General features: G+C 41.7%; 2 protein-coding genes across 3 annotated transcripts in view; one reads left to right on the top strand and one right to left on the bottom strand.

Annotated features, from left to right (window-relative positions):
* The window catches only part of LOC146377951 (nectin-2), an 85,479-nt gene extending 84,431 nt beyond the window's left edge, over positions 1 to 1,048 (bottom strand). For both annotated transcript variants that reach the window (XM_084943482.1, XM_084943481.1), the window contains exon 1: positions 306 to 1,048. In XM_084943482.1, coding sequence (XP_084799608.1) covers positions 306 to 393 — 88 coding nt within the window. In that variant the 5' untranslated portion in view covers positions 394 to 1,048. The remainder of the gene's footprint in view (positions 1 to 305) is intronic.
* Positions 1,049 to 2,145: 1,097 nt separating this feature from the next.
* g6fl (g6f-like) lies at positions 2,146 to 15,914 on the top strand. The gene is made up of 11 exons (XM_084944783.1): positions 2,146 to 3,525; positions 4,400 to 4,732; positions 6,703 to 6,969; positions 7,277 to 7,312; positions 7,613 to 7,945; positions 10,280 to 10,555; positions 14,100 to 14,222; positions 14,432 to 14,505; positions 14,733 to 14,759; positions 15,135 to 15,181; positions 15,473 to 15,914. Exons 1-11 carry the CDS (start codon positions 3,291 to 3,293, stop codon positions 15,492 to 15,494), a joined length of 1,773 nt encoding a protein of 590 aa, XP_084800909.1. The 5' UTR covers positions 2,146 to 3,290; the 3' UTR covers positions 15,495 to 15,914.
* The last annotated feature ends 44 nt before the right edge of the window (positions 15,915 to 15,958 follow it).

Here is a 15,958-nt window from a genome sequence, read left to right as displayed (position 1 = left end):
CAAAACCTCAGAGAGAAATAATTAAAATAAAGAGTTATCTCTCTGACCACCGCACTTCACGTTAGTACAGTCAAAACTCAGAGAAAATCCGACGAGTTAAAGCGAAGAGTTAAAGCGTCGCCTGTACAGAAAGCAAGGAAATCACCTGCTGGATTTTCTTCGCCCGTCACCGCCCTGACAGGTGGTAGTCAGGTTTAAATTGGTCTTCTCCTAAATTATTCAAGCTCGGAGAAGAAGACGGAAAACAAGACGGTGTCGGCAATGAGCTGGACACTACTGACTTGTTATAAGTGATCTTTTCTTACCGTGCTGTAGAAGTATCGACGAAACCAAGCAGAGCAGTCCTATCATTTTTGTGCATTCAGGCCAGATTCGGGAGTCATGTCTCGCCATGGTTGATTACGGTCCGCTAAAACCCAGGAACGAAGGATCGCCGAAATAAATAGGGCTTTGAGAAGAAAAAAAAACTTCAAATAAAGGTCAACTTCGGAGTAAAATCTCACTTAAAGAATAAAAACTTGTTTGGTTACAGGACAGGTCAAGAGTCCGACAGAGATTCTTGTTTGAAGTGTCCCTCGTTCGTCTTTAAAGCAAAATGGGCTAAAAATGAATGGAAATCCTTGTGAATTCGTCCTGGCAGCGCACAGGTGAATAGTTCCTCTCCGCCGGTGTTCAGGATGTGAAGAACCGCTGCTTTCTTTCTCTTTCTCTCTCTCTCTCTCTCTCTGCTCCAACAACTATTTCCTGCGTGTGAGCGCGCGGCTCTCGAACTGCGAGTGTGACTGAGGTGATGTCATCAGGCGTCACAGTCCTTATCCTTTCCACCCCCCTCCGAAAAAAACAATTAAGATTAGCAATGGCAGGCGGGGGGGCTCAGAGAACAACTTGTTGAAATTGCTGAAAGAATTTTTCCCTGGAATACAACCTGCACCTAGATACCATCCAAACTACGCAGCAGGTTTTAAGTCTAGGCGAATTTATTTGTACAGCCCAATATCACAGATTTGCCTCATGGAGCTTTCCAATCTGTTCACCACACAGCACCCGCTGTTCACAGACCCCCGATGATGAACTGTACCAAAGAAGAAAATGGGAGGAAAGACACCAGAGAAGTGATCTCTCTTCTTTGACGGGCAGATGCGCAGTGGAGCTGGTGCGTAAAGAACAGAGTCACACAATTTATGTGCTTCACTTTGAGGGGGAGATTTATTCCTTCAAAAGCATCAGGATGATACCGTTTTCACGACCCACTTCCAATTTTAGGGCGCTGCCAAGTAAAATAATCTCACCAGCAATTTGTGTAGACTACTAATTGTTGCCAACAGAAAAGTGACTTACAACCTAAAACTATATTTTAAAAAAACACGCCAGAAAACAAAACAACAACAACATAAAGTTAGCTTACACAATTCCTCCGAGTCATGATGAAATAAAGCAGATGATGCTTACGCCCTCTGCTGTCTGCTTCCGCGCACAGACGTGACATTAGCTCATATAAACCCCAGAACAGCAGATGCCAAAATCAATAAGCGTTCATTAATGAACGACAAAATACGAAACCAGTGGCAGCCACAAAAATCAAATCACAAGGAAACAGCTTCTCATGTATCTATTTGCAGACTCCAGCACACTCATTGTTGATGAGATTTTTTTCTTCTACAGAATAACTTCCAATTCATTTTGCCCTATTTTCCTCTGAAGCAGGGTGCACACTAGCATAGCAATGGCATTATCTGGTTTAGGTCTAATCCCTATACCCAAGTGTTTTACAGCCAATGTAATTACATCTCCGTAAGTCCCACAGTTTAAACCATGTTGCCTTCTTCCTGCCGTTCTCTTCCTTTTCTCAGTTCCCCTCAAGCTTCTTATTTCCAGACTATTTCTGAGATGCAAATTGTGAAGACGCTGATAGTGATCAGAGGTCAAGCAATGGTGTGCACACCTGAAAAAACAGCTGTAAAATATATTTTTCTTTTAGACCTCTTTTCCTAAAAAGGAATTCATTCTGCCTCCTGGCTCTGTAGCACAGTGTTAGAAGACCAGCGCAGTCATGGGAAGTGAGCGAAGACCACCCATACCTGCACTGCTGCTGCTAAATCTTATGCAGTCATGGGAGAATAGGAGCTTTAAAGAAAGTCGCCACCAAATGGAGGGTTTCATTCCTTTTCCTTCCCACACTCATCCATTTTTCATACCCGTACCAAATCGACCTTCACACCTTCCACTTACCAGCCACTACCCACTTTCTTTACACAGTACCTCAACTCCTTTTTTCTCACCATCTCATACCCTTACACCTTCCCTTCATTTACACTTCACGTTCCTCCCCTTCCTCATTTCTCCTTCCTTCCTTCCCTTCCTCTCTCCCTCTTCCCATGTCATTCAGTTTTCTTTGTCCACTCGTCCTTCACTCCTCTCTGCTATTCATCCCGTCCTCCATCCTCATGCTCTCCAGGGGTCTGTGGCAGTGATAATGAAGCCCATAGTTAACAGATATTAGCTCATTGGCAGTGGCTTCATTAGACAGAGCCAAGGCTTATGGTGATTATTTACCCATAGAGGAGGGGCCACAGGATCAGCACCACGTTCTTTGTCAGCAGCCACAGGCTTCTTTGAAGTCACACTGTCTCTGTTCCCCTGCAACACTCTCTCACACTTCTTCTCTCCCCGGGTTTTTTTATTCTGTCTGAGCACCTCTCCTTCCACATTTCTCCCCCTCGTGCTGCTCTTAATTTTTTTTCTCTCTTTCCCCGTCATTAGACACCCACAATACATATCTACTTTCTCTCCCTCTCTCTCTCTTTCACTATCTCTCTTCACCGCCCCCATTCACCCAATGGTAATTATGGAAAAATCTGTAATAGTGCTCAGAGGAGCTGATAATACCTTTAGCTTAATTAAAGACATTTATGGGATGTAAAGACATGTAGCCTAGGGGTTGCAGTGCACCCACACCAACCCAAGCTCTTTATTTCTCGCTTTTTCATCTCCCTCAATCCCTCACTTTCTGTTATTCTTATCGTTTTCTCAGTTTCACACACACATTGTGATACGCACATGAGTACATGCTCGTTCCTTTTGTCAAACTCGGCGTTGGGGTCAGAAGTTCTGTTACTAATTGCCCTGAAGTTCAGCTCGGAAGTGTTGTAAAACATTGTACACCAACATTATGGTAATGCCCGTGTATGTAGTTTATCAGCTCCATGCACACATACATGACTGGAATAATAACAGTCTTTTCCTGCTGATTATGTCCATTCTGGTTGCTCCATATCCTGTTCGGCTCAAAGATGTGGAGCAAAGTTGTTAAGATGCCACTCAGGCAAACCAATAATATTGGAGGATGCAGAAAAATACTTCTTGCTGTTCCGAAGAAGAGTAAGAAAGGTCACAGTTCAGAGACAGAGACAACTGGTGCAGTGAGAGTGGTTTTTCTTTTCTTTAAATCTGTGATGGAGGCTGGTTTTCTCACCTTTATTCTTGCTTCCTTCTCTGTGGTATATTCTTGTCGCGTCGGCATCACAGGTATGAACCGATTTCTGTGATTTTTGGAAGCACATTTTTTAAACTGTACTTGAAACTATTCATGCTGAAAACACTGCCTTCATTTCCCAGCAATTACAGCTTTTGTAGTGCAAACTTTAATGAATTCACAGCTCTGAATGTAAATTATGATGATGAGTCACACCTAGTGGGGCTTGTTTTGTTGTCCCAGAGGGTCAATTTAAAAAAAAAAAAACTGTACCTACTGTATCTTTTACCAAGTTAAGAAGAAGGAAAAAAGCTTTCTTCTCTCCTTTTGCTGTTTGCCGTTTTGGCCACCTGGTCCAGTTTACCTTGCTATTTAATCCTATGCAGCACCAATATGCCCACAGTTATCATAAGATGGAAAAATCCACAGTATTTGTTTTTCTGAAATGCATTTTAAATTCATTTGAAGCAAATGTGAAGCTTTAGTTGTCTGTTTTACATAAATCGAGTTGTTATCTCCCGTAGTCTTTTTAGTGCAAAGTTCTTTTTGTTACTATCCATCCACAGCAGCACTACAAGGAAATACTGTACTGTCTGGGGAAACAAAGAGAGGAATTCTGTGCTAAAAAGACTTTGAAAGATAACCATTATGTATGACTGACTCTAACAGCAGAAGCCTCATAATAGCCTCAGCTAAACTCATCTAAATCATTTTTACTCATAAATAGGGATGAGGATTAACTGTAATAGTTGCTTTTACTCTACATATGGCCATGTGTAGAGTCATTTCTTGAGTTTAAAAACATAAATCTGTCCTTTGCGCACAAGATTAAAAAAACTCGAGCAGTAAAGCAAGACTATATTTTCAATGCATTTCAGCTTCAGGAATTAATCTTTTATAATGGCAAACGTGTCTATTCTCCTTCAGATTGGAACGATGTTGTGGTGGTCAGAGAAGGAATGCTTACCACTTTGATCTGCAATGACACAAGTGTGAGAGGGGCTGTGACCATTAACTGGAAGGTGAAGCTATTTTGTACAAATGAGTGGAAACTGATCATGTTAGCCAGTGCAAATGAAAGGATCTCTGGAGGTGCCTTGAAGCCATCCATGCAACTGACTGACTCTAACTTTAAAGACAGTGGGGTTTTCTCACTGTCTTTAAAGCCTGAAGCAGCAGACATTGGTTTCTACTCATGCTTGATACGACAACAAGAGAAGATACTCAAGGAGGAGATTATCCTTTTAGTCATCCTTACAGGTAGGAATAACAAGACGTTATAGTGCATTTGAAAGATACTCCTACTAACATGTCATCAAAGATTTTCAGATATATAAAGTATGCATATGTGTTTATACAGATCTATAAATGATTAAAGTTCCCCTCCAGGTAATTGGTGAGATCTAAACACACTCATCATTAAATAATAATTTTTGTAATGCGGTTTTCAAGAATTCTCAGCATGGCTGCATGGCAGTGCAATGGTTAGCACAGCAAGAAAGCTGTAGTTTGAAACCTCCTGCTTGATTACATGAAGTTTGGATGGGGTTTTCTCAGGTACTCCATCTTCTTGGTGCTTCTAAATAAACTGTAGGTGTGGATGTGAGGGTTCTTCTTGTGTTTACCTTCCCTCCCTCCAAATTCAGTTCAGTTCTGTTTATATAGCACCATTTCTCCAAGTCACCACAAGGAAATTTACATTGTAGGTAAAGACCCTACAATAACACAATCAGATGACCCTCATGAGCAAGCAGTTAGTGAGTGACAGTGGGAAGGAAAAATGTGGTCTGTCTTTATAGTCCCTGTCAGACCATGACGAGGGCTCGAGCCCACCACACCTAGCAGATAAGCAGTTAAGAAAACAGATGAATTTCCAAATGTTACTACAGGACACAAGCTGCCACTGAAAAAGTCTGTTCTCAGTGTTTGTGAGTCCAGGCTTCAACAGTGTATTTTACCTATTGGACCACTGACTTCCAAAGTAGTTGTGATGTCTGTCCCAGATCAGTCTTCTGGGTACTCATCTTTAAGAACACATTTTAGGTACACTCAGAGAAACTTTCCACTTGAAGAGCTTTCATGTGTCTCTGAACATCCATCATTCTGTAGAGTCCCACATCCAGGAGAAGAAATACCAACTAAATCTTTTAGTGGAGGGAGACTTTAACTTAGTTGTGTTACGGTTTGGAGGAGGACTCAAGCGCAGGACTCCGGTTCTGATGCTCACAAGAAGGGTTTATTTACAATTCACCAGGTGTATATACAAGAATGTGCGGGGGGGGGGTGCTATATACAGCTGAGTGGGGGGAGAAGGGGTCTCCAGGGAAGTCCAGGGGAAAGCACGCGTTCTTCAGATTATCCACTCACACGATCACAGACTCACACTCCGACACTGCCACACGGGAATCACACGGGGAAAATCCAGGAAGCTCTGTAGACAGGGAGACAGGGTTAAGTACGACGCACAAAGGAAAACACTCTTAACTAAACTTGCTGTAGCTTGACTTCACTAACGCGTGGTAGACAACGATCCAGCGACGAACAGCAGTCACCTCCTGGCTTAAATGCTGCTCCCCTTAATGAGACCCAGGTGTCTCATCTCCCGAGGGCGTGGGCCGAGGGCGTGAACCCACAGTGAGTTCCGCCCTGGCGAGAGAGAAGATGAAGAGAGAGAGAGAGAAACAGAGAGAGTGCTGATCAGCGTGCAGCTGATCCGCCTGGCCGTGACAAGTTGTTTTTGATTTTTCTGCGTTTCGGCTCCTCCATGCTGTCCTTTCCTTTTCTTTTAAATCTCTCTATGTCTTTTTTTATACACAGTTCTTCTTCACAATGCTGCATAACTAAAATAATATTATTTGCTTGATTTATAAATGACAGCAAACAGTATATGTAGGAAATGATCTTTTCTGCTACCACACTTTTATTTCGTAACATCTGGCACATCTTCTTAAGTCAAGCAGTGCACCTATATATGCAGCTCGGTTTACACTGTTTTATTTGAACCTTTAATCCACTGCATTCCAGAGGGAAACACTGGACTTTAAAACCCACTAGATTTATGTTGATAGTTACACAGCAGATAAATAATTTACTTGCAATCGAAAGGAGCCTCACATCATCCAGATACAGCAATAAAAGGCTGTTTTTGCCTGCCACAATGAATGTTTGTTTAAATGCCTGGAGAATTAAGTGCCTTTGCACAAATTAACTCTTTCCTTTCTCATCTCCAGTCAGCGTCGTCCCCAATGTACCCATTCCTCAGTACAGCACCCTGCGGCTGATTGCCAGCGTCACTCCTGACTTTGCCTTCACAAAGGTCACCTGGGCAGGACCTGGTGATATTACACTGAAGAGCGAAAAAAAGTCAAAGACCAACACTGTGGCCAAACTACCACAAGTTCTGAACAACGATAATGGTGCTTATGTCTGTATGGTTTACCCCCGGGGTAACAGCAGCAGCCGTCTCTTTGCTTTCAATGTGGATGTAACAGTTTCTGGTAAGGCTGACTGGAAGAAGAGAAGCCGTGCAGAAGCATTACGAGCTAGAATGCATTTGTTGTTGCTTTTATTGATGGTGCAAGTAGGCATCAATGCCAGAAACTCCAGCAACAGCATTATTTATTTAGAAGACTTGTAGCTACAGTTCTTCAAAGTATTTACTTTTATAGACCAGTTTCAAGACTCAAAAGCAGAGTGTAGATCTGCACTAAAATCCAGCTAGTCCTCCTGTGAATATTATAGTTGCTACATTTATGTATTATTCATTATTTGCTTTTTGCCCCCCACCCAACCCCATCCCCACAGCTGACAAAGTGGCCTCATTCACCAATATAACACATGGTAAGTAACTCTGTAACACAAGCAGTCTGAAAGTCCTGTGTCAGCAGCTTGGTAATCAGGCAGAGCAGAATGCAAGAGCAGAGCTGAAGAAGTGACTCTCAGCATATAAGAATGTAATCCCTATTGTTGAAGGATTTTTTTTCCCTACTGTATCTCCATTTTCCCACTTTCTTGCTATTCTGTTTATAGTTTCTCTACCCCACTCTTCATGCATCCACTTTTTAAGTCTGAATTTCCCATCCATGTGTCTTCTTGGACAGTAATGTCTCCATATCTGTCCTCCTCCACCCTTTCCTGCAGGTCCTCTGATCTCCACTGCCATTCAGGCTCACACATCCTTCCTCTTAACCTGTCCTGGTGTTGTGGGGGACTATGTGCAGGTGCACTGGGTTCCTCCAGACACCAGAAATCAATATAATATGAAGAAGGTGTTCAATTACGACCGTTGGAGGGGTACTCTAATGACTAATCAAAACGAGAAACTACAGATGGCTGGTCTACCCTACAACCCAGAGGCTGGGAGCTTTTCCTTTCTGCTTACTCCTGACTTGAAAGATGGTGGCCTCTACGTCTGTGAAGTCTTGCTCAATGACAACATTTTCAGCCAGAGGACGTCACTCAGCGTGCTGAAAGGTACAGATCGGGGTCAGAGGGAGGAGGCAGTAGAAAGAGGTGGACTGGAAGGAATAAAACAATAGGAGCAGCTCCAGTGGGTCACTGGAGATTAGGACTGTTGGTTTTAGTGTAACATGTGTTAGAATGACATAAAGGATGCTGTTATGCAAGCATCTGTGATAAAAGAGATACATGAAAAGACAAATTGTCTTTATTCTCCTTGACACAGATTCTAGAGAGATTTTAGACTTTTAAATTTGCTGGACAAATTTAAGCGCTGCCTTCAAAATATATTACTACAAGCTTTGTAAACAGTTGATGTATGTATGTATGTATATATATATGTAGGTATGCATGGGTGGATGGATGGATTTTATTTGGTCTTTTAATCATAAAGTATGCCATATGTTTTTGTGTTGAGCTGAAATCCTGCAAAGGCCATAACATATGACTCACTCATCATTTTCATACTCATCAATTCATTCAGTGACCTTTCATGTAATCGCTGGTGGCATCTCCATTTGTTATATTTCTCCACCTACTTATTCTGTTTTTATTATTATATTTTTTCATTTTTCTGTACACTTTTAAAGCAGTACTTTGACATTAAATGAAACATGCTTATTCACTTTTGTGCTCGGGGTGACGTTATAGATCAAAATAACTTGCTTTGTTTGGCTTAGTATCTAACTGATGATTAACACAAATCTTTTTTCGGCTTGAAAATTTCACATTTACCAGGATATTGTTACAGAAAAATTCTAAATATAGCGATACAGAAAAAGTAGCTACAGTGATTTTCCAGACAATCAACCTCCTTCTTTTTTACGCCACAATTTTAGCTGCCATTTTTTTAGTTAATGTCATTGTTTTTTTTATCTTTGTCGTAGTTCTAAGTTACCCTGGATGTGGGAGGAAAACTTTTTAGGGTCAAAATAAGTTGGTCCTCTTTTTTTGAGAACTGTCTAGTTTGCATTAGACTGTGAGCTTAAGACCATTCTAACAACGTAGATCAGTCTAAAATATGTTAATAAAATCAGCCTCATTGCAGCGTCTTTGCTTGCTGCACAATAAGTCCGAGTATGTTTAAGGCTGTTTGGCAAACCTTAGATATTTTTTCATTGGAAAAAACAAACAAACTTTGTTTAAAGTCTTTATACTAAACTAATATAAATGCCTCTTTTGTTCCTCTGCTAATACATTTCACAATGACACTGGACAATGGTGTTGAACTTACCATAGAATAAAAACCATATAAATTGTGAAACTAAACTATGTGCAGCTTAGTTGCAAAGTCAGTGCAGGCTCAAAGAGTGCTGTAGTGAAAAGAGACTTCCTTCCAGGAGGCCCGTGTCAAGGTGTCATTTCTCCTGCTGAACTGTCCTTGAGCAAGACACCGACTTTTTCTCTAACCCAGTTCAGTGTTCCTACAGACGATGCACTCTGACTGCAGAATAAAGGAAGAGAAAATTTCCTGCAGCCACTGATAAATTACATTATTAAAGGAATACACTGACTTTACACACATGAAAAAGAACATTTGCTCAATTCATGAATTTAAAGGAGGAAAAAAAATCAAGCAGAGTGCTTGTTGATTTTTATGAGTGTGCCTTGGGGAGTTTTCACACTTTGCAGAAGCACACATTATCACCCACATTCACCAAAGCTAATATGCACGCATACACCATGCCCTGTCATGGTGGCCTTGGAGGGTTTTACTAATCACAGTCCCCTTGGCATCCATCACAGTTGTCCAGACATGACCGGGCGATCAGTCACTGTCACCCTGCTTTACACATCTGCATCCCATACACACACACATCCAACCATGCACCACCAATGCACTAATCATGTGATGCATATATTTTTACCCCACCTCATTATGAGTATCATTATGCATGATTATACCTGCTGCCCTCCCACCAAGGCTGTAGGTGGCCCACACTGATCACGCTAATCAAGAGTGAAATGTGTGTGTTTTTTATGTGTGTGTGGATGGGGTCTGTAGAACTTGATTACACCCAGATGGATTCTCATTCCACTTCGATGAGACACTAAACATCAGTCACAGTCAAGCGATGCATTAGCAGCAAATCAAGTTAATGAATATATATTATTTTGACCCTTCTCTGAATTGTTCTTTGTTTTTCATATCCCTTTACCTCATTACTCTCTATCTGTCCTTGCCCTTTTCTATATTCACACACTACCCTTTAACACACCTTGTTCCCCCCCGCAACTGCCTTTTCTGTAACTCATCATTCCTACTGACTTCCCTTTATTTCTTTGGTCTCGTTCTCTTCCTGTGCTGCCCTCCACTCATCCGCTTATCACTCTGCATCACCTCCACAGTTAAAATCAAGAAATATTCCTCAAAGATGGAGTTGATCTGCCTCTACTCGGAGCGGTCCCAGGTCCGAAAAGTCGAGTGGAAGCATCACAACGAGAGTCGAAAGCTAAAGATGTCAAGCAGCAGCCTTGGCAGCATCACCACCAGTCTGCCCTTGCCCATCACCTCTGACATAGCAGGAAACTACACCTGCGTTCTCCACCTGAAAAATGGGCAGGCCATTCAGGCAACACAAGCTATCACAGTGTCTCCAAAGGTTGTGCAGAATTTGTCCAAAGGTTGGTGTGTTTTCTGATTTTCTTTAGGATCACTATTATATAACACACAACAGTCCTGGCAGACTTCCTGTCTGCTTGGGAATAATTAACCATGAATGTGGATGCTTCCCGGATATATGCTCCACGAAGCATTCTATGGCGTATTCAAGCCAACCCCAGGTCAGCTCGTCTGCCAGAGAGCCTTGGGTTTACAGAGATGAACGCTCATGACAGATACCATATGTTATGCTTTCTTAATGTAGCTAAAGAGGTCACAGGTCAAAGCTTCTGTACAAAAAGTCTTTGTGATAATATCCAGCTGAATAACTTAATGCATTGGATAATATTCTACTCTGCATTTTATTCTAGAAAATATAAAGCCATATAGGCTATTTTTTTTTTCTCATCAAACTCACCCAGCTATCTGAGTATAAGAAGACAAGACCTTAGGACATCTCTTCCCACAAAAACTAAATAATTCAAGCTTATTGTATTGGTGGCTGTGGAGGAGCACAGGAGGATGTGACAGTTGAATGAATCCCTTAGCAGAGATGAGTTCACTCCCCATAACCCAATACATCACTTGGGTTGAAGGCCCCCAGAGCTCATCGTGATGCATGGTGATGGTAAAGCTATAAGAATAATGCACAGGAAAGAACGAGCGTTGGAGGGTGAATGGCGAGTAGGAGAAGAGATGAGGCAGCAAGATTTTGTCTGATTGGAGTGGTCAGGTTGCGATACATATATAGCTGCAAGAGAAAGTTTTTGGACTTTCTGGATATTCTGATGATAAGCTAAGTCATGCTTATAGACAAACACAATCTGACTCAATATGTAGCTAGAAGTTGCACTTTTTATGCACAGATTGAGCACACTGAGTAAATATTTAAAGTCTAGGCTGAAGATGTGCCTCTTCTTACTAAATACATGCACACAAAGTCAGGTTACTGGCAAAGTCTGCTCTTCTCAAGAGAGACTGATTTGAAGCAACTCTCACATGATGATGGCATCATAGAAGTGCATAATGCTAGAAAGGGCTCCAAAAGCATTTCTCTCAAGACATGGGTGTTCATGAGTTTACAAGAAAAAGGGGGCTGTTCAATCAAGATGTCCCTGAAATACTGATGAACTGAAACAAGAGCGTCTCAAAGATGCGCAAGTCTCAGAATCCACTGGAGATTGTTGTTGTTAAAGGGGGTTCAGCAAGTTAATAAATTCAAGAGTGTAACAACTTTCAGCCTGCACTCTAGCTGGTAGCTCTGTGTTTGTTATTATTTTAAATCAGATTTGTCTATAATTGTGACTTAGATAAAGATAAGACCACATTTTATGAGTAATCGCCTCATAAATTCTGGTAATTCAAACTATTTCTTGCAACTGTGTATAGAATAAATATGACAAGCGTTGCATTTTTCCAGCATGTCACAGGGAATTTAGACTGAACAGAGTGAAAATTCAAATAATGTGAGTGTTGGATGACCTACTTTTTTTTTCTGTTGAAAAGTGGCAGACTGCACAAACACAGCAATAGTGCAAGATAGCACAAAAAATCAAATCATGGTTAATAATGGATAATGTGACAATAAGTAGTGACAGTTTAAGGTTTCTGAACTGTTTTTTTTTTTCTGGAAGACATCTCGGGTAGCATCATTTTTGTGCTTTGAGCAGGAAGTAAGTGAAGCAAGTTTTTAGTGCACCAAACAACCCATATTTATATTTATAATTTTAGGATATTAACTGAAATGTAAGCCAAGCAGAGTGCATGGTGTAGGAGGTAAAATAACAATGCACTGTCAAAATTCTTTCACCGGTGGCAGAGTTCAAAGAATGCAGAATTGAACCAATTATTGTGCTGAGGAGCACACAACATACTTCAAATGTCAGGGATTTTCTGCAGTCATTGTCAATCTTCAGTTTGTCCATCGTTTGCAAAGCATTCAAGCAGTTCTTCAGGCACTCCTCCCTACAATTGCAATAATATAAATCACTCCCTACCTCATTTGAGATTAAATAGACGAGGTAAAGAAGTGGCAATGGGGGAAAGATATAGTAAAGATATAGAGGAAGGTGAAAGAAAGAAAGAAAGAAAGAAAGAAAGAAAGAAAGAAAGAAAGAAAGAAGAGGACAAGTGGTCATGAGAATCTAGGGGCATTTACGCCTCACTTCACTGTGCTCAATTACCATAATTCATGCGTTAAAGCTGGCATGGAGAACAGAGCAGGTCAGTCTTGGGGTCAGCTCTCACTACAATATTCCATTAGCAACCTCTACACTCACTCACCAATCAATTACACCTCACACAGCACATAATGATTGATTATTTTGAAGCTGGCTAAAAGCTGAGACACCGGGGCTAAGGTGAAGCCCAAGGGCCAATCCCCTTTCAAACAAAATGTGTGAAAAGTTGGTGAAAGTTAACTTTACTTTTCACCTGTTTTCTGTCCTTTGGAGAATCTTAAATGAAGGAGTTAATCATAAATTCTGCTAATTATGTAATTACATAATCAGTCTTTGCAGTGATTGAGAGTGAATGAGGCTTCTCTTGTGTAACCCAAAGACGTTTGTTAGATCTTACTGTTTTGTGCTCTGTCTACAGTTGAGCAGACAGACAACGGTGCGCTTGTTCAGGTGCACTAATTTACGCAATCTCTGTGGAAACAGGCGCCACCCTGCTGCTTCCCATGTTGCCCGGTGGCTGTGTTTTGCAAGACTGATGTCACCGTCATTATGCAAACAATCCTGACAAGTTTGATCGCACGCATGTGCTCTTCCCACAAAATTTGACTTGTACAACAGTGAGCTAATGTTGTGCTTATGTAATGTTTGTGATAATCATGCCTACGCTTTTAAACCACCTGTTTTTAAATACTGCATCGGTCGGGATTGGCTGAAAGACTGCAATCCCCCATTGTTTGTCAGTTTGCCTAGAAGCTTTTTGTCGCTGGGATCAGATGTCAACGGAGTGCAAAGAAAAGCATCTCCAGACTTTACCTACATCATATTTAGAAAATGAGAAATGGAATAATTAGGGTTATGTTTTTGCATAAACAGCTTTGTGTGGAAGTGGCATTTTGCTGAGTTTTTGTTGTTTGTTGTAATGATCAGAGAGTATCTGGTCTCCTTGATACTGCTGCTTTCCGTCTTCTCATCCATGCTTCAAATTGACAGCCTTTACTGTCCAGACGGAGGGTCTGTCAGATCGATGTCTTCGAAGCTGCTCTACAGACTATTCATTCTGTCTGTCAGATTCTCGATTTCCTCGCCTTATTTCACTGCACCCTTTGTCTATGACTGACAGCAGTATGATGCAAATCCATGTAACATGTTCAGGAAATTGGAAGTGCAAAATGTCCTAAAATATAGCTCCAAGTGTTAAGAAAAAAAGGTTTCCCCCCCCGCTCGACTAGAACAAACTGGAGAGCAAACAGCAATAAGTTCCTGGACAGCCTTAATGTCATTCAACCGCACACCATCACCGCTCTCTGAGTTTTATATTAGCACCGTTCTTGGAAAAAATCATGCTTCTCTCTCTCTTTTCTCTTTCTCTCACTTTTTCTTTTTGTAGAGAGTGTCGATGACACCACCTCCTCCCCGCACCCTTCTCTCGCTGCTTTATTACTCCTGGTGCCCCTGGTTGCCGCAGCTGTCGGTGTGTTGCTATGGAGACAGAGACACATTTCTGATCGCGGTGAGTCTTCTGGCGTTTTCTTTTTTGACAGCTTTCCGTGTTCCGTCCATCTTCGGCCCCTGTTGGCTTCCACTGAGTGATCTGGGCCGTGACATCCTCTGGGGTTGTTGTAATGAATCTGCCCCCCACCCCACTCCCAGCTCCTCCATCCCTGTGCAGCCGAGTGTGTTTGTGTGCGTGTACACTAGTAACTGTCTTTTTGTACTCAGGTATCGAGCAGTCTCTGTCTGTCCACACGGGTGAAGCAGAGAACATCTATGAGAATCCTGAAGATATTAGACAGGTGATGAATTCAACTAAATACCTCCTGATGATTTTTGCCCTCATCTTCCCCGCTTCTCCATCGCCCCTCTGGTATTTGCTTCCCTCCCCCTCCCCTCCCCCTTTACCGTCTTCTCTCTATAGTGCACTTTTTCTTCCCTCGTCTGCTTCTGTTTTCCTCCGACTTCAAGTGTCCCTCCCTCTCTGTCACTTGATGTTCATTAAACCAGTTTTTTCCCCTCCCAACAGGCCCCTCCCCAGGGTCCAGTCTACATGGTGAGTTATTATGCACTCACACACATGCAGGCACTGTGCATGCATGTGTCTGTGCAAGTAACTGTGACACACATCTTCACTAGTGCATACAAAGTCTCATTCTCTCTATTGCACCCTCCCTAAGCTGTCAGCAGATACGTCTTCCTTCTCACTTCCAGTCTTCTCCTCTAATCTATCAGCCTTCACTCAGATAAAAACATTGCCTATCAACTGTCACCCTTACATTAGTGGTATTAACAAATCAATCTCATTACACACCAGAGGGACATAAATCTCGCCTGAGTACATCTCTTTATCCTTCTCCTCTCTGTCCCACTCCTTCTCACTCTCACTCACTCTCTCTCTTTCCCGTTTCCCCTTTCTTCTTTATGTCAGGATTTGAAGCCAAGAGGAGAGGATGATGTCTATAAAGAACTGGAGCGGTAAGCAAACACAGTTGCATCACCTGTGTGTGCTTTTGTATGTTGTGTGTTTGCACTGCCACTCATGTGCCCTTCACATTCTTCTCACACTCACCAATCACCCCAGCCTGAAAATCACTCTGACACTGTGGCATAATATCACGCCACGCGCTGACAGGCAGCACTCCTTCACCCGTGTGCTGTTGTTGCGTGGGCTGTCTGTGTTTGTGTTTAAGGAAGAATAAAAGAGACTGGGGCACTGGAGATTTGTGTGTGTGTGTTTGTGAGTGTGTCTTTGCATTCTGTTTTCAGATACGAGCAGTGTCAAAGCTGATCACCTACCCACATCTCCCCCGTATCCAGCTGTCACATCCGCTCAGCTCCCAGCTGCTGCAGAAGGCCTTTTTAAACACAAGTAACAGCTAAATGTCAGAGTTTGGATTTAAAGAAAAACTTCAGTGCTTTAGGGACATGCTACACAATTGTTTAAATGTTTTACTCTATTCTAAGCTATTGTCAAGTAGTAAAGTTAAAGCATTCTTTACTTAAAATGCTTCAAAACCTGTCACCCATGTATAGCAGTTGATACAGTACCCTACTTCTGTATGTCAAATTATCTTTTCATGAGTTTCCTTGCTGTCAGTCATATTTGCTGTTATCCAATTTTATAATCTTCTACAAATAATATGTGTACCAATAATTTTATTTTAATTAATATGTATACTAAACTTTTAAATAAAGACTTTGGGTGTAATTCTTGCCTTCATTTCTAAACAAGAAATTCTTAAGAGCGCTTCG

Source organism: Perissodus microlepis, chromosome 11 (genome assembly GCF_051167445.1).
Source record: "Perissodus microlepis isolate ML-2025 ecotype Zambia chromosome 11, ASM5116744v1, whole genome shotgun sequence".
Taxonomy (NCBI): domain Eukaryota; kingdom Metazoa; phylum Chordata; class Actinopteri; order Cichliformes; family Cichlidae; genus Perissodus; species Perissodus microlepis.
The sequence above is the reverse complement of the archived record's forward strand: the minus strand, read 5'-3'. Positions and strand labels throughout refer to the sequence as shown.